At 38.0% G+C, this 23101-nt stretch overlaps 1 protein-coding gene across 1 annotated transcript in view; it reads left to right on the top strand.

The window, feature by feature from the left end:
• The window catches only part of DPYD (dihydropyrimidine dehydrogenase), a 552826-nt gene that overhangs the window by 74787 nt on the left and 454938 nt on the right, over positions 1-23101 (top strand). Inside the window, exon 3 of the mRNA XM_074961282.1 lies at positions 5701-5783. Within this exon, the coding sequence (XP_074817383.1) occupies positions 5701-5783 (83 nt within the window). The remainder of the gene's footprint in view (positions 1-5700; positions 5784-23101) is intronic.

A 23101-nucleotide genomic window follows, 5' to 3' on the forward strand; every position in this document is an offset into this window, starting at 1 on the left:
GAGTTACATTAGAATTTTTTAAAAATAGATTTTAGGGTTTCGTTACCTTTTGGTTTTATGAACAATAGCACAACGTCTAATGACCTTGTTTCATTTAGTTTTGACTTTAATCATGTCTCCTTGTATTTGCTTTGCTATCATAAACCTCTTTGGGATGTTGTTTGATTTGGTATCATATATCACTATACAAATGTTAACAGAACTAAGATATAAAATACTCTATAATTATTCCATTGCACTTGAAACTTTTAGACCTTATCTAGACACATAGGGAATAACTTGGCAGAAAGCCACCAAAGACAATTTTTTTCATTGCTTGTGGTTACATTTTGTACTATAATTGCTGCTGAAACGTGAACACCTGGGAGTTTAATTGCTCAGTATAGTTAAGTCTTTGCAGTGTGTGGACCAAAAAACCACAACTGTCTGATGCAAAATATTTATGATATTAATCTAGCCTTTATTGATATATACAGTAGAGTGAGCTTTATCCTTTTTTTTCCTTTTAGACTTCTGAATGTACAATTCATCCTGCTCATGGTTTGTCCAAGTTGTGGCATTTACCAGTGCTGTAGTTAAGAGCATGATTAAACTTGTGTTAGAACTTCCTGTTTTCATATGTTCATAACTTTTTGAAAAATCCTTTTTTGTTGGCTGAAATTTTTTATGCTTGTTCTCAGCCAAAAGCTGACTTTAATTTTTATTTGCTTATATCTTTGGAATCAAAACTTGAAGGTAGCGAGTCACCAGTGGGCAGGTGTTCCATAAACATTTTTGTGGGGAAGCAATAGCCTGCTGCTGCTACTTCTGCCCATGTACTGCAGTAGTGGCCCTAGCTATTGCAGACCGAGGATTTCGTTTCTGATCCCCACATACAAGTGGATAAGGTTGCTTGGGTTGAGTGTCCTTTTCTGAGTAGTTCATGGATATCCAGAAAATTCAAGGCTTTGAACAAAGTTACTTTGATTATTGAATCCCACTAATTAGGAATGATAGTTGCAAACCATACACAATTGCTATTCTCCCCTGAAAAAGTATTTTTAAATAGCTGGTGGTGAAAATCATATCTAAGCTTAACTGATCAACAAGGTCTTATTCTTGTATGTGTTTGCAAGGGGTGCTGAAAGGCTTTATGTATGATAACAATAAAAGACTGTACTAGTCTTGTGGGACAATAATATTCTTTCAGAGATGGTTAAAGAAATCAAGTGTCCATGCTGATTCTTGTATACACCATAAAGGTGCACCTGGATACCTTGATAGGTGTGGACAGAGTGGCTCCATTCTATTTTCTCTCAGAGGACTGGATGATTGCTCTGCTGACCCTAGGGCTTTCTCCTGAGGTGTATTGCTATGTCCGCTCACATATATGAAAAACCACAGAGGGAGATAATTTAGTGGTATGGGATGCTTGTCTCACAGGATGCTTGTCCTAGTCTCTAGTTCATCTGCTCTGCATGGTGAAGCTGATGGCTCTTCCAGTGTCTAGCCAAGATTGGGCCTTGGATGAGAGCTAGCTGGTTGCAATTCAAACTGGAAAAGACAAAGGTAATGTTGGTTGAAAGCAATTGATGGAAATGACAGGAGTAAGATCTTCTGTCTCAAAAAAAGAGATTGCATTTATTGGTCTAGGTCTGTAAATTGCATGCTTTGTTATTCCTTGGATGTCCAGATATTAGTGGTCAAGGGGGCTTATTCTTTAGCCCTTTGCTAGGCTAGAAGATTGCAAACTTTTCTTTGAATGTGGATTTGCTGCCTTTGTTACTCTCCAACTAAACAAATATAATGTGCTCTACGTAGACCATGAGGAAAGCTGGCTAGAGTAGACTTTGGTGGTACTTTCCACTTGGAATCTCTGGAGCACTGCTGGTAATGTATTCCAATTTGTTTACAGGTGCAGTTGAAAGGGGGCTGATTTTTGCTCTGTAAAATCCTGTATTATTTTCCTGCGTGTGTCTCCTCATATTTTATACCCATAGTACGGGACGGCTGGGACATTCAAGCTCATGGTTCCTAAATGGTGTCCAACTATGGCTGGAAGTAGGGTGTTCTCAATGAAGGGCCCTATGCTCTTGAACTTGTCTTCCTCCTTCACTTTTGAGCTACAGAGCTTGTGGCTGTTGAGTTTCAGGGTGTGACGTTGCGCTCTATATGATTTTGTGAAAATATACTAATGAGTTTGAATATAATGTAACTGAAATATGCTTCATGCAAAAAGTCTTTTCTAAGGTATCATTACAAAGCTTATAATCTACTGAGTGAGGTCATCCTATTTGTATAAATGTATCACTCTTGTATCTGAAACTAGAAATATGAAATATAACTCTGAGGGCCTATTGTAATTATGCAAAGTGTGGGCCATTAATGGTGATTTGAAATCTTGATGGCTCCCATCAACCAGGACAATTGACTGCAGATGGCTCTGTTTTACATGTAAGTCTTCCTGTATATGTGTGTGCTGGCAAGTGGGTAATGAAGTCTTACAGTGACATGTGATCATGTCACCTGAACTGAAATCCATCTTCAAACTGGTGCTTTTCCATTGAGAAGGAGGGGGTGGGAACCCAGAGAGAAACAAAGGATTCCCGCCTTATGCAAAAGATATATAAGTGGGTGGAACAGAACAAAGTGAGGCAGCCATCATGAGATATCCCCTAACTACCACCTGAGCTGGAACAAGGGCTGTACCAGGGGAAAGGATTATGCCCAGACTAGGAAGGCATCCAATCTGTCGAAGAAACTTATTGAAACATCTCTGAGGGTGAGATTTTATCTGTATTCAGTTTTATTACTATACTAGACTTAGACTTGTGTGTGTTATTTTATTTTGCTTGGTAATTCACTTTGTTCTGTCTGTTACTACTTGGAACCACTTAAATACTGCTTTCTGTATTTAATAAAATCACTTTTTACTTATTAATTAACCCAGAGGATGTATTAATACTTGGGGGGGGAGGGGCAAACAGATGTGCATACCTCTTTATCAGTGTTATAGAGGGCAAACAATTTATACGTTTATTTGGGGTTTGGATCCCATTGGGAGTTGGGCATCTGAGTGTTAAAGACAGGAACACTTCTGTACGTTGCTTTTAGTTAAGTCTGCAGCTTTGGGGCATGAGGTTCAGACCCTGGGTCTGTGTTGGAGCAGACTGGCATATCTGGCTCAGCAAGACAGGATGCTGGAGTCCTAAGCTGCCAGGGTAGGAAAGCAGGAGCAGAAGTAGTCTTGGCATATCAGTTGGCAGTTCCGAAGGGGGTTTCTGTGATCCAACCCGTCACACAGGGCATGCCCCAAATCCTGTCTCTTACCACAGCTTTTTTGGAGGAGTAGAAGGTATGATTTGATTTCGTTGTGAAGAGGCATTTAGTGTTGAATAGACCTGGAGAAAATGTGTTGCCCAAAACTTTTGTTGGCAAATAATGCCGATTCGGGTCACCTGAAAAATTTCATGAATTTGTGTACATACAGCAAAAATGTTTGTTTAATTAAAAACAAACATCAAAAAGTTAAAAAAATTCTGAAAAAATGAAAAGATTTTGTTTTGTCATTTTTGAAATAGCATTTAGATTCTTTGATTTGAAATGGCTTTTTGTGTTGAAATTTCCTTTGGGTTTTTTAAAATAAATATAAATGTCAGAATCAGAACAAAACATTTTGGTTCAGGTAAAAATAAATGTTTCATTTGACCCAAAATAAATTGCTTTTACTACTTGGTTTTCTGAAAAGTGTATTTGTGTGGCTGTGGGTCTGTGTTTCAGAATTGCCAGCAAATCAAAAAAAAATCATGTATTCACACAGCTTTGTTTGTGGGTTATGGTGGATCAGGAGTGCTTATATGGAATCGCCATCATTGGATATTTTTAAGTACAGGTTGCACGAACATCTGACAGGGATAGTCTGGGTATTCTTAATCCTGCCACAGCCCTGGGGGATAGACTAGAAGACCTCTTGACGATCCTTCAGCCTTATATTTCTATGAACTACTGGCATTGCCAGATTGAATTTCTCAGATGTATTTTATAGAAATGACCTGTCTGCATATGAGTTTACAGCCCAAAGAACAATGCACACAAATCTAAATAAAGAAATATTTTCTTGTAGGGCTAAATTCTGCTTGCCTGACTTGTACTGAGAGTACTGACTTGAGTCCTCTCATTAACCAAATGAGTGTGGTGAGAAGGATTTTACCATACAAAGGAGTACTGATTGTACTGCATGTGAGGAAAAAACTTAATCCAATGACCATCTTGGTAGTGTGGTAGCATGCAGTGTTTTTCAAATGGCATTTAAAAAAAGAGATGACATGGAGAAAGTTCCTTACACATATAAGTTTACTTCAAATTATTTTTACTGATTTGAAATTTTTTTATTGCATATAAAGTAAGCTGTTTAATAGTATGTATTAATTTTTGTAGCATAGTTCAAAAAAAAGACTAATTCTGATATTAGCTGGATCAGCTTATAAGACCTTTTAATAAAGTTACATACAGAAGACTGATTAGTATTTTTTCTTTCATGCAAGATATATATATGTAATAATTGTGATAGCCATAGATTGGATATAATTATGAAAATGTAAAATGTGTTGACAGAGGAGAAGGGTGTTACGTTCATATGATCCATTTGTCCTTTTTTATCTTATAAGATGTGCACTGTAAAATTCATCTAAATATTATAAACAATAATAAACTACATGTAAAATAAGAATAAAATGTAAATAATTAAATTCAAAATGTGAATTGTTTTGTGTAAGCTTAGTTTTGATTCTGATGAACATGTTACTTTAGCAATTATAAGTGTGGAATTAAAATAGTCATTGAATAATAGTAATAATAATTGTGTTGTATTTCTCTAAAACTATATTATGCCTCCTAAAAGGTACTCGCTTTTCAAAGTTATAAATGACTTCAGAAGGTACATAGCAATAGAGAATCAGGCCTATTGTTTCAATAGGAATTTAGAGAGGAAAACAGGGGCAGCACTCTGAATAGTGGAGCTTGCTATATGTTTGCTAAGAATTAACAGGTTACCTAAGGAGAAGCCTATTTTGGTATTTATTTTTTTTTTAAATTTTTATTCTCACAAAATTGCTAATTTCATTTTAATGAAATGAAATACTAGAGTCTTTTCATTTGGAAATAATAGAGCCTTTGCTTCTTCAGTTTGGGAAAAAAAAACTTAATCAGCTGTTGTGTGTTTATAAAGATATCACTATCTTAAAGTTTGAAACTCATAGAATTTAGGATGATTAGTCTTTTTCATGTAATACGGAATGTTTCATTGTACAGAATTTAATGTATAGATTATGATGTCTAAATTCAGCATATTGTATTTCTACTTTGCCACATTTGTAAGTTTGCCTGTTAGATATAACAGTAGTTTTGTAGCATTTTTTACCGCAAAAGAACACATCTGTTATTCCTTAAAAAAAAATTGATATAGAAGAAAATTCTATATACCACACTATAGAACACTGATAAAAGGATTTCCAGGACAACCATATCATAAGCTTTTGTTCTTACTTTGTTACTGAATTCACAGTGTCGCTTTTAATGACTTCTATGCAATTAAAACAGAATGCATAATTTGTGTGAATATATAAACAATATAAATCAGTTATGTTTTCACTACAGTGAATATAATTTATGATGCTAGAATGCTGCTTAAGAATCTAATGTGGATTTTTCCATTTATTGCAGAACTGTGAGATGCTAGAAAATAATTTTGATGACATCAAGCATACGACTCTTAGTGAACGTGGGGCACTTCGAGAAGCAATGAGGTAAGTCTGGGTCACCATAGCAACAGTCACAGATGTGGTAAAGAAAGAGTCATTCTTCATTATTGGGGGAACAAATGAGTTCATTGCCACCATTCAGCTCTATTCTCTAAGGTATTAATTTGTCAGTGGAGAGGCATCCCTTGAGGCTGTACTTTGGTTTTGAAGCTGCATAAATGTTAAGCCTCACTGCACAGTAAAAAACGTAAATGTTTAATTTGTTACTTAAAATGCTTAAGGGGTACCTTGTTTTATATTTATACTGAACTGTGTGAATGAATGAAAATATTGTTCATCTAAATTGTGTAAGTGTTAAAGAAATTGTACTGTGGTGCTTTGAATGTACAGTGGTGCTGTATTTGCTCCTAATTTGTATTTAACTTTCTATATATAGTGGCCCGTGTACTTTCTTTTTCTATTCGACTTTAACAGGATTACATTACTGTGTTTTTTAAAAAAATCGATGGTTTCCATCTTGCAAAGTAAGCACAATCTTTTTAACACAATACTTTATACTGAAGCTCCCTTTATTTTATACATTCAGTATATAGCATTATGCTTAGAATTTTTTAAAATAAATTAGAATTGCTCAACGAATGGATCTAATTCTGCCATCCTTACTCACGCTGGGTAGTGCCTTGCTCCAAGAGTAATCCAATTAAAGTAATTTCTACTGGGCCCAAAGCAAGGTAGTACTCGATGTGACTAAAGGTGGCAGATTTGGGTCCAGGGTTTCTGAAGTATCTTTTATTCTTTGAAAACTAATTTGACCAATTTCAGAGGTGATGTAAATGATAATGGAAGTTATGTGCCAGTAAGTGACTCTGAAAGCAGGGCAGTAAAAGGAAAATCTTAACAGGGCAAAAATGTGTAGCAATGCAGACCCCACTTCATTTAACTTCTCTTTGGTGTCAAAGAGAGTAATTTTAAGATTTGGACAAATTCAACAACAAGTCTGAGTCCGCTTGCAAACACATGCCACCAATTCATTTGGTTAGTATTCATAATCCCTTTAAATTTATGGATATTCAGATGAGCAAGTTTTTATCTACAGTCTTGTTCACAGTGCTCTTGCTTCCCAAGAACAAGAGTGTAAATAACCGTTCGCAAGAGTGTTCACACATGAAGTCCAATCCTGGCTGTTTTGAAAGCTCTTATTACTTGAACAACAAATCCACTTCTATCTGAATATTTTCACTTACTATTGTTCACATAACAATTGAAATTGAAAGATTAGATAAGTTATTTTTGGTTTTTCATTTTCTTTACTTCATGCATTTGAGAGCAGTCTCTGTGTAGTCATGTTTGGTCTTGCTTCTGTATAGCCAGTCTGTTTCCTCTGTTTGTGTGGGTCTTTCACACTGCAACAGGAGAGAGAAAACAACAGTAAACATAGAAAAGTGATTTGGGGGCAGATGTGGCATGTGAAACTACTTTTAAACACTTCCTTTTAAACAGGCTAGATTTCAAGAAGATGGTCCGTTTCTAACAGTCCGTGTTAAAACATTTCACAGTTACAGTGGCAGCATTTTGTGGCACGTGGCTCACCAAAGTTTACTGTTAGAATGTGCTGCATGCTTTCTCTGGTGGTCAAAATTCTGTGGCCATGGAATGACAGAATTTCAAAGGTTGTATACCTGATACAAGGGGTTGTTTTGGAGGTGTATGTTGTTCTATATGGTAGGTTCGCTTAGAAGCACCAAAGTGGTTTAAGACTTGTCACAAACTTCCTTTTCAGCTGTTTCATCTCTTAGTGGACAAACCAGACTGGGAAATGCCTTTTGTTTCACTGAGAGGTGTGACACACATCATATAATATTACAATCCTCTTTTTCATCTTATAAGCAGCTTTCATTCAGCTGAATTTTCTTGTGTTGTTGAAGAGTTAAATAAAACACTTCTCACTTGTATTAGCAAGTTTCACTTGATCATACTTGAATAACTTCATATAACACAGAGGTAAGTCCTCATATCTGTCACAAGCGAATAAACTGTATATATGGATGAACATTCATTGTTCTAGGGCACCACAGTTTTCAGCAGTGCCAGAAAGTCACACATGTCCCTGAATGCTTAATTTTCTGTTTTGGATCTCCGATAAACCTTAGAGATGTGTAAAATGACAAGCAGAGAGTTCTGTATTGACAATACTGTGCACACCGTTTATTCCAGCTATTACATTGGAGGAAAAAATCTTGTGCCTGGAAATGTGGCACATCAACATGTTGTTTTTAATGGCAGTATCCAAATAACTTGCTCCATAGGGCTAAAACTTCTCATGATTTTGAGAACCACCCCTATTTTGGGGGGTAATTTAGTATCTTGATTGATCACACACCCAGTGAAGCCAATGGCAAAGCTTCTATTGACTTCAATGGTACAGGATCAAACTCCATGAGCAAATTAGTCATGTATAACTATGCTTCCAAGTACATAAAAGGTTTTACAAGGAGGAGGGAGAAAATATGTTTTTCTTAACCTCTGAGGATAGGACAAGAAGCAATGGGCTTAAATTGAAGCAAGGGAGGATTAGGATGGACATTAGTTGGACATTCCTAACTGTCAGGGTGCTTAAGCACTGGAATAAATTGCCTAGGGAGGTTATGGAATCTCCATCATTGGAGATTTTTAAGAGCAGGTTAGACAAACACCTATCAGGAATGGTCTAGACAATACTTACCCCGTCATGAGTGCAGGGGACTGGACTAGATAACCTCTCAAGGTCCCTTTCAGTCCTATGATTCTATGCGAATATATCTTTGAGGATCAGATCATTGGAAAGACTCCTATTGACATCTAAGGACTTAAAATCAGGCCCTGAGAGGACAAAGATATATTCTGGCAAAGCTATTGTATATTTCTGAATGGATGATACAACTCAGATCCTCAAATACATGTGTGATTGCATATTTGGGAAAAGTGTGTAGTGAGGGGTTACACAGGGAGTCTCAGATTGTGTAGCCATGGTAAAACCAACCAATCAATAAACCTAGTTAGATAGTTAAGTAGATCTCAGATGAGCCCTAAGTTTACTGGGAAGTCTGCTCAAATTTACTCTGATTTCCCAGAGTGTCACTGCTTGTCTACCAGATAAGAGCCACAAATGAATGTTTCTCCCCAGTGGCCCAGTTTGGAACAGGACCTCCCATTTTATCTTTCTTTTGTGGGGAAAAAACACTCAATTTAACATAGATTTAAACATGCTCTTAGAATATGAATATCACTGTACTTCTGTATAAAAAGGGTCTTCTGTCTTCTTCTCTTTGATTCCTGTCTGTCAGCTCAGCAGAGACGATGGGGCTGAATGAAGTGTTTCCCCCACTTTCTGTCTTGTATCAGCTTTGTGGCTTTGTTAATCCTTAAACCTTTTTTTCATTCTATGTCTCCGACAGGTCAATCCAATGCATCATTGGTCTTCCTGTCTTCTAGGTCCTTGCACTTTAGTATGTATTGTCATGTATGGCATCTTTTCCAGGTCCATTCTTGACACAAGTCCAAGCTATCACAATCGCCTGTTTTGGATCATCTGTAACAGCTTATCTTCTCATTTAATTTTTTAAGTTTTGCTTTCTTGAAACTCTCAGTATTTCCCTCAGCCACTTCATTTTTGCAGTCAGTATAGTTTGTTCATCAGCTTTCTTCATATTCCGGCAGGCGGACCTGTATGAGCAGCAGTATGACAATTGTCTCAGATATCCTGTTTTCATTTTTATTGAAATGTCTTTAGCCTTCCAGACCTTGCAGAGTTTTCCAAATGCAATACCAGCAAGTCTGGTGGTTCTTTTATGTCATCTTCACAATTCCCATTCTTCTGTACTAGTCCCCCAATGTACACAGATGTTTCCACTTGTTCTAGTTCTTTGTCACCATGTTGAAAAGTAGTAACAGGTTTAGTTGTGTTCCATGTACTTCTCCAATATCTGTCTTATCACAAATAATGGATGTATTGTATTTCATCCTGACTCAAACCTGTTCCTCTGCAAGCACCACGTCCACGTACCTCCTCATTCTCTTCTGGAACATCTTGGTGAATGCTTTTTCTGGCATGCTCAATAAACTGATTCATCTGTAGTTTCTTATCTCCTTTTTTATAGATTGGTACTATTATCGCTTTCCTGCATTTTCTCAGCACTTGCTCTTGTTTGTAAATCTTGTTAAATAACTTGTGGATCACTTTTACTGTGTGTTTCCGGCAGCTCTGCAGTTATGTTGTCACTTCCCTTTTTCTTTTTAAAACTTTCTGTCAAGATTTTTACTACTTAGAATTTTGGTATCTGTTCTCCCTCATTTGTACAGGGAAGTTTTTCCAGAACTGTTTATTTAGTGTGTTCTGTACATTGTACAGCTCTTCAAAATGTTTTTCAATCACTTATTCTTTGGTTGTTCATCCTCAATTATTTGTCCTGCCTGTTTTTCACGGCCAACATCTTCAACTCATATGCGCCATTTAGTTCTCTTATCTTGCAATAAAACCCCTGTGTTTCATTTCTCTGCACATATTCTTCCTCTTCTTTTACATTGTTTGCTTGTCCAGTTGTTTCTGTCACTCTTCACTTTTGATTTGATCTCTCTGGTCCCTACACTGAGACAGGACAGACACTGTGACATACTGACTTGCAAGCCTTCTTCAGTTCTAAGTCTAGTTGTTTGCACTGGAGAAGCTGACTGAATAGAGGATCAATTGTAACAACAGTTGATGCACGTAATGGGGTCCTTCCTTTGCAGTCTTGCATGTTTGGATTGGCTCCAGCCTGTAAGAAGGACACTGTAATCTTTGTCATCTCTGACATCACAGCTGGCCAGTGCTTCTTGGAACTGCATGATGCCACAAGGTGCAGAGCAGTCTCCTGTTTTCCCACTGTAGCAACATTCACATGGGCACTATTTTTAATGAGAAAATTGGCAGCAAACTTATCTCTTCTTTGGAAGGCTTTGTGTAACAGACTCCAGCCTTTCTTGTTCACCATATCCACATCAATGCTTTCCAATCTTTGAGAGAAAGGGCTAGATCTAAAGCAAGGTCTCCAGTATGATCCAGTTCATTGAGCTTCCGAGACAGTTGTGAATTCATTTCAGGAAGATACAGGAAAACTGTGTCTTCCTCTTCACTTTAATAGCTTTATGCAAAGGATATTCAGTCTTGGATTTGAACATTTTGTACAACAGCTGAGCACTCATACTGCTGAAGTCTTCTTTCCACAAGTCATCCCAGTAACTAGCAATTATTTCAGCACAGTAGTTCATTAAAGTGCAAGTATTCAGCACCTCTGCAATCTGATAGAAACAACCCTACAGAAAATCGACTTAAATTTTAAGTATATTTAAATTCTGAATTTAAATATTTAAATTAAGAATGAAATGAAAAACACATTTCTTAGGGTTGTGGTGTGTGTTTGTACCATTATGTAAAATATTATGTATAATTTTAAACATGTGCAAAATATTTTTAAAATCAGAGAATATCTATAATACTAAAGCCTAGGAAATGCTCCTAGTTCTAATTTGCATATTATTTTACACCTAGATCATGAAGTAGATAATGAGCTGCAAATAGTTAACATTATTCAGGGTATAACGATTGGTATTGTGAGAATTTGGTTTAATTTTAAGTACACATAATTGAAGTGCTGGTATGATTATAATGTTTTGTTAATCTTGTTAATAAATACACCATTGTGGATATACTATCATATTTTAATGTAATTGCTAAGCTTGAGTAAACCATAAATGGAAATTAATTTTTGAATCAATGTTTTACAAGTGGAAAAACTAGTGGTATAGATATTTTGAATATGTATTACTTTCATCTTGTTTGGTTTTTTATACAGTAACTTGTCAGAAACAATAGCATAAAAGTCTATGTATAATGTCTGTGTATAAGAATATTAAACATATCCTAAATAGGGCTCAATTTGATCTTAACATAGATCCACTATAGAAGAGACAAATCCTGGTCCTCTGTAAAGCTTCTTTCTGCTATTCTTAAGTGCTACATCAAAATTCCTGTTTCCTTTATGCTATCTCCTGAAGCCTTGTCACATGTGGCATGTGGAGGGGCATGAGCTGGGGCGGGCAGGGAGTGCTGGTGTGCCTTCAGGTGTACAAGTTAGAGCAGTCCTGAGGGTGATTAGTATTAGAAATGTAAATTGGGTTTTATGAGAAATAGTTTTGGTTTTCCTTCTCAGGCAGGCTAAGGTTAAAAGAAAAATAGTAAACAGAGGCTCGGGGGCAAGAATCTATAATAAAGTCAAAGGAAATTTTTTTTCGGCGGGGGAATGGGAAATGACAGAAGGTATTGTGTTACTCCCTTTCATTCCCTCTCACTATATATTACTATTTTTAATGTAAGTGCTTCATGGCAGAGTCCTGAATTATTATATATCTTAAAAGCTTGTAACAAATTTTTGGGTACTACATAAGTAATATTCAGTTGGGCATTACATCTCATGTAAATTTTCTCTGTCCAAAAGTAGAGAACATTAGACAAACAGTGCCTCTATCAGTATCCCATGAGATCTCTCTGATGGTCTGCATGTGTTTGTTTACTTTACCAACAAGGACAAAATGGTTTATGTTGGCAAGCAGTGAGGTATCAAGAGTGGCGAAGTGGACACACATTTATGTATCCTAATTCTAGATGAATCCATCTCCTACTTTTGTGAATGGTATCCTTATATGGGTAGGTTGTTTCTTGGGGAGATTGTCTGAGTATGATTACAAGTTCATGAGTAGAAAATAAAACCATTAATTTTTGGATACCTGGTGTAGATGTCGCTAAGTCCCTCCTTATTAACTAGTTTAGACCTTTCTGTAGTTCCGTACAAAGATATTCAAATTTGAATTACCGGTATATACATTCCTGAGCAAGAGAGGACAGATATATTTCCATTTCCATCTGTAAGAGCTAGAGGAGGAAAATTGGACAGGATGGAATGGAATTAATTATGTAATGCATTTTTGACACACATGTCCCTTATTCTCTTATAAGAAGAGTGTGGATATGAGACTACGCCTCTCTACTACCTCACTTTTCTAGGACCATAATCTACAGGGACTGATTCAGTTCTGTTCCTGTTTGTCATGGGGCTAGTAATAATCAGTTTCCTCTTAATGTAGTCTAAAATCTGGGATACATTTGAAAAGTGGTGTTACTCTAAAGAGTCTTGGTCTTGCCTTCTCCAGCAGATGATGGATTTCCTTTTAGGTGTTTCTACAAGGTCTTTATCAATAAAAATTCCCCATAGACAAACATTCCCATTCTTCCCTGATATCTTGCCAGTGTTTAGTCTTAATTTCCCCAACAGGAATGATATATGACAATGAGCAACTCCTTGCTAACATGATATTTATCATAGTTTTCATCCATCCGTTTTTATCCATGCACATTGTTTATAATTTTATCTGTTGTTCAGATGCTGCTTGGGACATTTCTTGACTTGGGACAAATAAGTGGTACTTCCTATGGATTTACTGAAAGTTGCTTTGTTTCCTCTTTCCTCCTAAGTGTAACTATGCTGTACTCCCTTATATGATTATAGCAACTCAAGAAGAAAAAATTCAGGGTCCTGTAAAATGTTTCAAGTTAAGCACCCAAAAAACACTGGGACCCAAAAATCACTGGTGGCTTTTTAAAATCTTGGCCTTGATAAAGCAAATCAATCATTTGGACACTACTTTAAATTTGGAGATCATGTTGTGTTTTTGTTTTCAGCTGTGTTGAAATGTTCTCAAGTTCTAAATGTTACTCACTGTACATTTCTGATAGTTAAATATATTCTGTTTCTTCCTGGAAATTAAGATAAGAGGTCATACTTTCCTTAGAATTTCCTATGTTTATTGACGTCACGTGATGAGGATCATTTTACGTAACTTTTATTCATAGTAATTAATTACATGGCAATTTATGGAAGGTGCTGAACATGTCTGTGTAGCCAATTATATTTTGTATGGTATTTTATATGCCCAGTATAGGAATAGCTAGAGAACATTTGAAGCCCTTTGCAACTTTTGGTAGAACTATACCTAAATGTATTACAAAACAAGGAGGAAGATCTATACTGTGTCTGACAGATGGGGTTAAGTTGTCTGGGTCAAATTGTGAACTCCATATTGTTTTGAGAACACCATTTTGTGATTGTAACATTCACTGTACCCCTCACTGTGTAGTGGAACCTTGATGTTGGGTCGAGACATCTGGTGCTGAAAATCAGTCTAATCTTTACAAGGTCAGTCTGTTCTAGACATTGTGTATTCATGCTAGATTGTGGGACACCTCGAAGAGGGCTAACAATGAGACAGCCATCAACGCTGAATGACTCTTCCCTACTGGAACAATAGGTTTTCTACCATGAGGGCCAACTTTGAATGATCGTCAATAACCAGTGCAAACCCTTGGGACACAGGAACACTGACACAAACCAATGGGGTATGGGCCTGGGTCAGAAATGGGACAGACTGTTGTAAAATATGGCCACATTTTTAAGCAAGGAGGCCATTCCATCATCCCTGATAAGCAGAACTTGCTAGAGAGTAAAGACAGGAGAGACTGCGTTGCCTAAGGACACTGACCAGGACACTCAGGATGAGATCAGACCAGGAGATTGTGTTCAGGACTGTGGGTTGTTTTCCATAGATCTATAACTTTCATGTGCTTTTTAACTTTCATGTGCTTTAATAGTAAAGTCCTGGTGGCTATGAAATTGCTTTGCTGACCCTGTGTTCGTTCGTCTCCCACAGCCAAATGGACTCTCAGAGAGCATGTCTAAGCTATGAGTGGTTTGGGAGGGCTGAGGCACTGGTTCCAGGGTCTAGGTGGCTAGACTGCAGAGTATCACTGCCCAAGAAGGGTGTCAAACATGGGGGTCTGCATCTGGGAGTGCACCTGAGAGACCCACAACTAGGAACAGTGACCAGTCGCTATCCAAATGCAGGGGTCTTACAAGCACGTGCAGTTGAGAGGTTGGAGCATATCACAACACAATGGTGTGTCTCTGTCCAGAAAGCAGAGCTGGGTCAGGTTATGACACTGTACATTTGCTAAAAGCATCCTAGAACATAGAGTGGACCTGTTGCATTATATTGTTTGATTTCTAGTAATCTGCTGTCTTCAATAGATATTAGACCTTATGCTGCATCTTTATATACCGCTTAAATTGCTAGTTATTATAAGAATAAATTAGAGTACTTAATATTTGATTTGCAATTTCAAAAAACAATCAGCGCAGTTTTGAAATATGGGGAGCACATGGTTCTAGTTGTAGTATAACTCACAGTGAGTTTCTTGTCATTGTATTCCCACAGTGTTTATCTCCAGTGCTTTAGAAAGTGATTGCACTGCCTTATATATAATTAAAATATAAATCAAGAAAACCATAAACTGTCTCGTTTTGAGCTTGATTGTGAGATTGATCTTCAACAAAGTAGTCTACTTTATAATACCTTGACAGGAAATTTTGCTGTTGAATTGTTTTTCCAAGTTTATGTGGTCTTAGAAGCTTATATAGGTTTATGTGCTTTTGCGCCCATGTTGTCCAAGATATAGTATATAATTTCTGATTTTTCATTTGGGAATTTTAATTTACTTTGAGCTGGTGAGGTAAATCGGAGAATAAGCCTGACTCCTTAGGGAATACCATAGTGAGGGGGATCGGGGAGTTTAGAGAGATTGTGATTTCCCTTGAACATTTCTTCAATCACCTGTCTAGAATAAACTGAAGTTCTGTAATTTTAACTGACCTAAGGTGATGTACAGTACATGATCAGGACTCGTGGTTATAAATTTCTATTGAGTTCTGTAGAATATCACAGTGAAGTGCATCTTGCTTTGCAATCCAGACTTAATAATTGCTTTGTATCCAAGAACTGAGCTGCCCTTATAAGATACCTAAGGAATAAAAGCACCTAGCAGGAAAACATAATCTAAATACTAAGTTTTATTAATTTAAAAATATTCAATTGTTTAAAAATGTACATTTAAATCCCATATTATCATTACCAATCATGTGGTTATGTACAGTAACATTTTGCTTGTTTAAAACATGTTTCATATAAACTATTTCAGGAAGACCTAGTAAGATTTCTAATAAGAAAAGCTATTTCATCATCACTGTTGTGATTTACAGGAAAAACTAGAATATATTTTGTCTATTATGTCATTGATATTATTGAGACAAGATGGGTGAGGTAATATCATTTATTTGACCAACTTCTCTTGGTGAAAAAGACAAGGTGTGTAGTTTGAAAGCTTGTTTCTCTCACCAGCAGAAGTTTGTCCAAAAAAATATATTACCTCACCCACTTTGTCTCTCTAATATCCTAGGACTGATACGGCTACAACAACACTGCATATTGATATTATTGTAATTAGTAATGAAATGCAATACTTGTGCTGTTGACAGGTGGGAATGTGACAGCTTTGGCAAATTGTAGAAAAGTTTACTAAGGTCTCTTCAAAGTTCTCAAGAAAAAATCAGCTTAGCTCATTAGCCATCTTTCAGGATCAAATTCCTGTAAACACCAACTTTCAGGATCTTTCAGGATCAAATTCCTGTAAACACCAACTTGTGATGGCATTTTATATGTATGTGAATGCAATTAATACCGTGTGTGTTAGGCCCATATCCTGGATTCCACCTATGCAGGTTATTAGTAATTTCCTATGAATATTAGAAGGACCAGTGCTTTTATTTTTGCTAAAAGCACAACCTAACAACATAGTTCTATTTAAACTCTGTGTATTATGTTGAAGGAACTGAAAATAGAAGTTTAGCAAGAACGGAACTGCAGTTTTCAGCCTGGATTAAGTATTTTCTCTAGTTCTGAGAAGCTGTATCATGGAAACCTATTAAATGCTTTATTAATTTCCATGATGGCTCTTAGGAGCATGATCCAAATCTTATTTTTTTTAAGTCTTTAGTGGAGCCTGTATCACATATATTTTTAAATGAGGCAGGGTGACTAGGAGTAAATATGGATAACCCCTGGACTCAAGCTGAAGATGGCAACAACAGGATGGTCAAAAGCTGATGGAAGGATGTGTTCCTCTCATTTACTATGGTTGTGCCTATTATAATGACAGAGTAAAATCTTCAGGATCTTGTCCATGTATTGTAAGCACATCATTGACATGTGTGTACATGTGTCATTAATAACCATATCTTGGAGGGGAGAGAGAAGAACTTTTGTTGCAATTTGTGAGGATGGGGGAGAGAATCTTTTTTTTGCTTTTTGAGCCCATTAGTCTTGATTTAAGTGAAAAACCATATTGGATAAGAGTCAAATTTTTTGCTTTTTAGCAAACCGCAGGAGCCCATGTCTGATGTTGGTAGTGAAAGAAACTTTTGAAAACCACTGCGACAGATGGTTTATCGCAAAGACTCCAAAGAAGGAAGACATTGGTGCAGTGTCATACTTTCAGTAGCTGGATTGTTAGATATGCAAATTGTTAGAGTAGAAAAAAACACACTAAAGCAAGCTGAGAGCCCTCCATCTATCTCCCTTTATTATTTTCTAAAATGAAGTTAGGCACTTTAAGTATTTCTTTAGATTTGCTTTCAGATACAATTAATGGCCAGGGATCAGAGATCTAGAGAACTCAAGCAATTCCATGCAATATGGACTGGCAGGATTTTAGCTCCTTTAGTTACACAGCTCATTTCTTTTGAAACCATTTGTGCTACATGTATAGAGTTCACAGCTGCTTTTCAGATGTGTATGTTCTTCCCCACACAACCTACTCATGGCTTTTTAGGTTTTACAATCTGATTTCATGTTTTGGAGGTGTGAACCAATAAATTTTCACCAGCCCCAGGGAGTTTGGCAGACAATCACGAAGGTGAGTTGCTTCTCTGACAAAGTCGCAAATCCCACAGCTCCGAATGTGTCCCAAGCCATTGCCTGGTGGGCCAGGGTGATCTGATCACCACAGAAAGGCTGGGGGGAGGTAAAGGATGCCAGAGGGACTGTAGGAGAACTTATTAAAAGGATGCATCGGTATTTTGCTTATCATCATCTCTACACAATTCCCCCCCCCCGCCCACCAAGTTCCTTTACCTCTGGGGCAAGTCCACAGTTCACTGGGGGGCAGGCGCCAGCTCATGCCCAACTCTTCCCAAATTCCGTTCCTTTTTCTCAGGGTGATTACTGCTTCTCCTGCCCCTCTCTGGATCTGTTTTTTTCCGTTGGCACTGCTTCAGTCTGCAGTCTTCTTGCGTGTTGCCACTGCTGCAGCTCCTCTTTTTCTGAGATGACTGTGTCTGGCTAATATAGACTCCTGACCTCTCCCACTCCCAGCGTCCTCTGGAAGAATTGTTCAACTGGAATCAAGTGGTTCCTCCTGCCCCGCCCTGTGACAGTTCAGACTGCCACAGATAATTTTGACAGTAAATCTATACATAACCCCCCACTCCACACACACACTGTGTTCTGTACTCTAATTGTGGTGAGTCATATACAGAGGTTGATGAGCCTGCTACAGCTTTGGCTAACACAGCTGGGTCTTTTAGTTCGGCAGTTAGAGGCTCATGCTTTTACACACAGGTCCTGGGTTCAGTCTCTGCTACCACCAACCCACCTGCAGTGTGATGTTATGTATTTCACAAAGATTGTTACTTACAGCCCTCTTTTTCTTTTAACATCTCCTCTTTGTGTGGTTAGAGACCAATTCTTTATAACTGCTATTTTTGTAATAAATTTGCCAGCTGCTAGTTCTGCCTGTTCTTGACTGTCTTCAGTCCTTTATTTCATCCAAGCCACACAATAAACCATCCATCCACTTTGTGTCTTTCTCCCACTCTCTTGTTCCTGTGAGCCTTTGTGGAGACCTGTTGCAGTCAATAGACTCCATGTGGGTGCCATTATCTACATATTGTGACAGGGTCGGGCCAGATAGCTACAGAAGAGTAATTGAAGGCAGATATATTAGCCCCAGGTTAGGTAGGTCCCTTTTGCCTGGGTAAGGTAACAGGGAAGGTTCCAGAACAATCAGGAACTTTCTGAAAACAATTGAGGCAGACAAGCTGATTAGAACACCTGCAGCCAATTAAGAAACTGCTAGAATCAATTAAGGCATGCTAATCGGGGCACTTGGGTTTAAAAAGGAGCTCACTTCAGTTTGTGGTGCGTGTGAGGAGCTGGGAGCAAGAGACGCAAGAAGCTGAGAGTGAGAAGGCCATACTACTGGAAGACTGAGAAGTACAAGCATTATCGGACATTGGGAGGAAGGTCTTGTGGTGAGAATAAAAAAGGTGTTGGGAGGAGGCCATGGGGAAGTAGCCCAGGGAGTTGTAGGTGTTACAGGAGCCACTGTAGACAGCTGCAATCCACAGGGCCCTGGGCTGGAACCTGGAATAGAGGGCGGGCCCGGGTTCCCCCCATCCTTCCATCCCCCCAACTCCCTACTTGATACCGGAGGAGTTGAACTGGACTGTGGGTTCCACCAGAGGGGAAGGTCTCTGGCCTGTTCCCCGATCCACTAGGTGGATCAGCAGAGACTGCGGGGATTGTTCTTCTTCCTTTCCCCATGCTGGCCAGTGATGAGGCTAACTGAGTGAACGGCAGATTTGAGCTATGAAAGTGGCCAAACTGAGGGCTGCCGTGAACCTCTGAGGTGAGAAAATCCACCAATAAGCGCAGGACCCACCAAGGCAGAGGAGGAACTTTGTCACAGCGCATATAACAGTGGAACTGCCATACCTCTCCACAGAGGTTCATGTTCAAGTCAACAGGGTATGAGTCAACTAGCTTTTGGGAACCTTGTGGATATTGTTAGTCAGATAAGTCCATATCATTTAGAAAAGAAAATCTACTTGATACTTCTTTGTACACTTCACCTCTCCTTTTCATATGAGCTTCAAGTGTATCAATTATAGCGTAGTAAGTAGATACGCAAAATTTGTCTCTAGGATTCAATGCTGTTTCTGTTTCTGTTGTATTACTATCATTTGCTTGTTTTTTCCTGATTCGCTTGCGGGACTGGGCTTCTTTGTAGTTAGTATCAGGTAAGATATCTTTTGATATGTTTTCAAATCTTTCGAAATCGTTCCTCAAAGTGTGTAAGTGGTCTGCTAATGATTGATAGAGGTCTGCACATGTTTTCAAATCCAATTCTTTTTCTTGGAGAGCTTGACTTGTGTGGTAAAAGTGTGTTGTAAAATTTCATTCCATATGGTCAACATGAATACAAACTCTAGTTCTTGCATCTTGTTTGCAATGTTTTCTGCCTATCGTATAGTTTCTCCCTTTTGTGATTAGTCTTCAGCTATACTTTCTAATGCATCCACAATCTTTGAGTAGGACTCCAGAATTGCACTTGTTGCCACTGCATGTGCCTCCCGGCGAGTATTAGAAAGAGATTTCAACACACGATCATTGCCCAAATATGTTTTAAGAACTGCCCATCGGTGTGTTGAGGCAGAGAAGAATGTATAAAGTAACTGGACTGTTGAGAAAAAACTTACTGCCATCAGACAACAATCAACAGCACTGCGGCGAACAAGATTGAGAGAGAGTGCAGCACATGGTATGAATATGGCATATTTGTTCTGTTCTAAAAGCTTCTTTTTGTGAACAATATCTTGTTTGGTTGCCATTGGAAAAAGTCCGACGTGATTTCTCAAATGGCCCAGTGTGGTGTTGACAGTCATTTGGTCCACGATCTATCCAGTAAGCTACATCATCGGTACTGAAATCAACCCACATACCAGAATCTTTTCTCCTATTATTTACAGCATGAGCAGGTTCAGTCTCTGACACATCCACCCCTTCTAGAAAATGTCTGTTTTACCACCAGGAGTAGGATGATCAGTTACAGTCTCTGACACACCCACATGTTCTGGAATGGTGTTTGTTTCACCAATAGAAGAAGGGTCAGTCTCTGAAACACCTAGAGGTTTTGGAACGATGTCTGTGCTACTGAGAGAAGTTGTTGCTTCTGATGGATTCGCTTTGAAAAATGATGTCAGCCTTGGAAGATTTTGGAAAATTTCACTAGTTTTTTGTTTCTTTTCTTCCGGCAGTTTACGTTTCTGTGCGCCACTCGGTTATGTTTCATCCTACCCCTTATCTCAGTTATCTGAACTTAAAAAAACCCCAACAAATTACACAACGTACACTATTTTTATGTATATATAATATATATATATATATGAAAGAAAAAAAATGAATCAAGTACATATAACTCAGAAGAATATATCAATAATAAAACATAAAGTTATTGCAATACATGACGGGATCTGATTTCCTCGCATTATTTCGATCTACGTTAGTAGGGCACCCCCGCTCCCCGGTTTAGGCGGGGATAAGTAATAAAAAGAGAACAGAAAAACGGGGGAAGTGTGTGTAGTGGAGTGTAAGGAAGTCTAACAAAGTTCTGATTTTTCCCATGATGACTACTTAGATGCTTTTTTTGAAATATCAAATATCAAATTTTTTCCCCAAAAAGTCTCATTTTTTTAGGTGCCCCCTGCTTTGCTGGTGCCCTAAGCATATAGTTAGTCTGCCTATTGGGTAATCCATCCAAGAACTATTTACATCTGTAGACCCAGAGTACTCTCTCAGCATTGTCCACACACAAATGCCATTTCAATCAATGGCAGGAACAGATGCAGCTGTTCAGCAACTTTGAAAATTAGGCCACTTTTATTTCTGTGCTTAAATTTAGGAGCTTAACTTTAAACAGTGGGTTTAAAAAACATTTTAGCCTCTGCTTTTCTTTAAAGAAAGGTGCATTGTAGCTAATGAATTCTGACCTAATCAAGTAAAATGTAGTAAGATATTTGCATAGATCAAATATAATTCAATTGGAATATAATGCAAATCAACCTATTTTATAGATACAACTCTGATAGAATTTACAATACTGAAAATCACTGATTTCACAGGTTTAAAGTTATTATTGGTCTTGTTGTTTTAATAACATGGAAAGACAGTTATTTTGTTCTCTCTTTTTTTAAGACCTGCTGTAGGACCTAAAATTGTTTATAACTAGTAACTGAGTGCTGAGGGAGTGCTTGGCAGTGCATAAAAAGTTGAGAGGTGGTCCTTGTCCCAAAGAGTTTTCAATATAACACTATTAACATCAGGTAAAAGGCTTGCAAATATTTATGTGAATGAGTTTTATTTTAGAAGCATTAAAATTTATGAAATAATATTTCACAGTTATCTAAGACCACTCAGAAAAAATGGGTTTATTTCTTTCCTATTGAATATATAAAGCCATGAAGTAATCTAATTTTTCTCGTGACGAGCAAGCAGGTTTAACAGCATATAACCAATGCACTGATCTCCCCAGAAACACACAACTCATTACTCCACTGGTGGCTGGCTTTGATCTCTGAGTTAATGTGGGGGTAACCCCACCTGACCCCTCCAGCTTCAAATCTTCTTAGGTAGCAGCTGCTGCTGTTTTTTAGCCTCTCTTCCATCTTTAAATAAGTGCTGCCTCCTGTGGCCTCCCCTCTGACATAATTAATTGAGGTGGGAATTGCCCTCTTTCCTAGGATTTGGGAATTAGCAGGGAAACATTAAAAATTATATATATAATTTTAAAAGATATTGCACTCAGTCTGGTCCCTATGGAATGTTATCTCTTACTGAAGTCTATATTGTGGCTGTTAAGTCACAGCCTGCTTCCGGGAGAATTGTACAGCAGGCTCCTGTACCAGTGGCTGTTCTTGAAGGCATTCTCACTGACTCTTCAAACATTCCTCAAGGGCTGTTGAGGAAGCACATGCCAGAACACATGCAAACACATTTTAACTGGGTGCAATATATACTCCTCCTGTCCTAGTGCTATCTCAGAGTGGGAACAGTTGTGGTGCAGGAGGGAGAGGGAGAGCCCCTGACTGACAACACAGTAAACCTCTCTGCTTCTGTTGGGCAAAAATGTGTAGGAAACGCCACAAGGAGACATTACCCTCTACTCAAATGGTATGTTCCATTATTTTTATTTCTCTTACATTGTCCACAATTGTTCTGTTCATATTTCAACCCCAAACATACATTACAAACTATCAAGGCATTCTTAACTCTGCCCCTTGTGAGTATGCATTATCATAGTCCTTTATCACGTGATCATATACTACTTTTTTTGCAGGATCTCTCCCACAGTTGGTGTGCATGTTACACAATGAATGAATCAGGGTTGTGTAATCATAGAATATCGGGGTTGGAAGGGATCTCAGAAGGTCATTTAGTCCAACCCCCTGCTCAAAGGAGGACCAATCCCCAATTTTTGCCCCAGATCCCAAATGGCCCCCTCAAGGATTGAACTCACAACCCTTGGTTTAGCAGGCTAATGCTCAAACCACTGAGCTATCCCTCTG

This window comes from Natator depressus, chromosome 8 (genome assembly GCF_965152275.1).
Source record: "Natator depressus isolate rNatDep1 chromosome 8, rNatDep2.hap1, whole genome shotgun sequence".
Taxonomy (NCBI): domain Eukaryota; kingdom Metazoa; phylum Chordata; order Testudines; family Cheloniidae; genus Natator; species Natator depressus.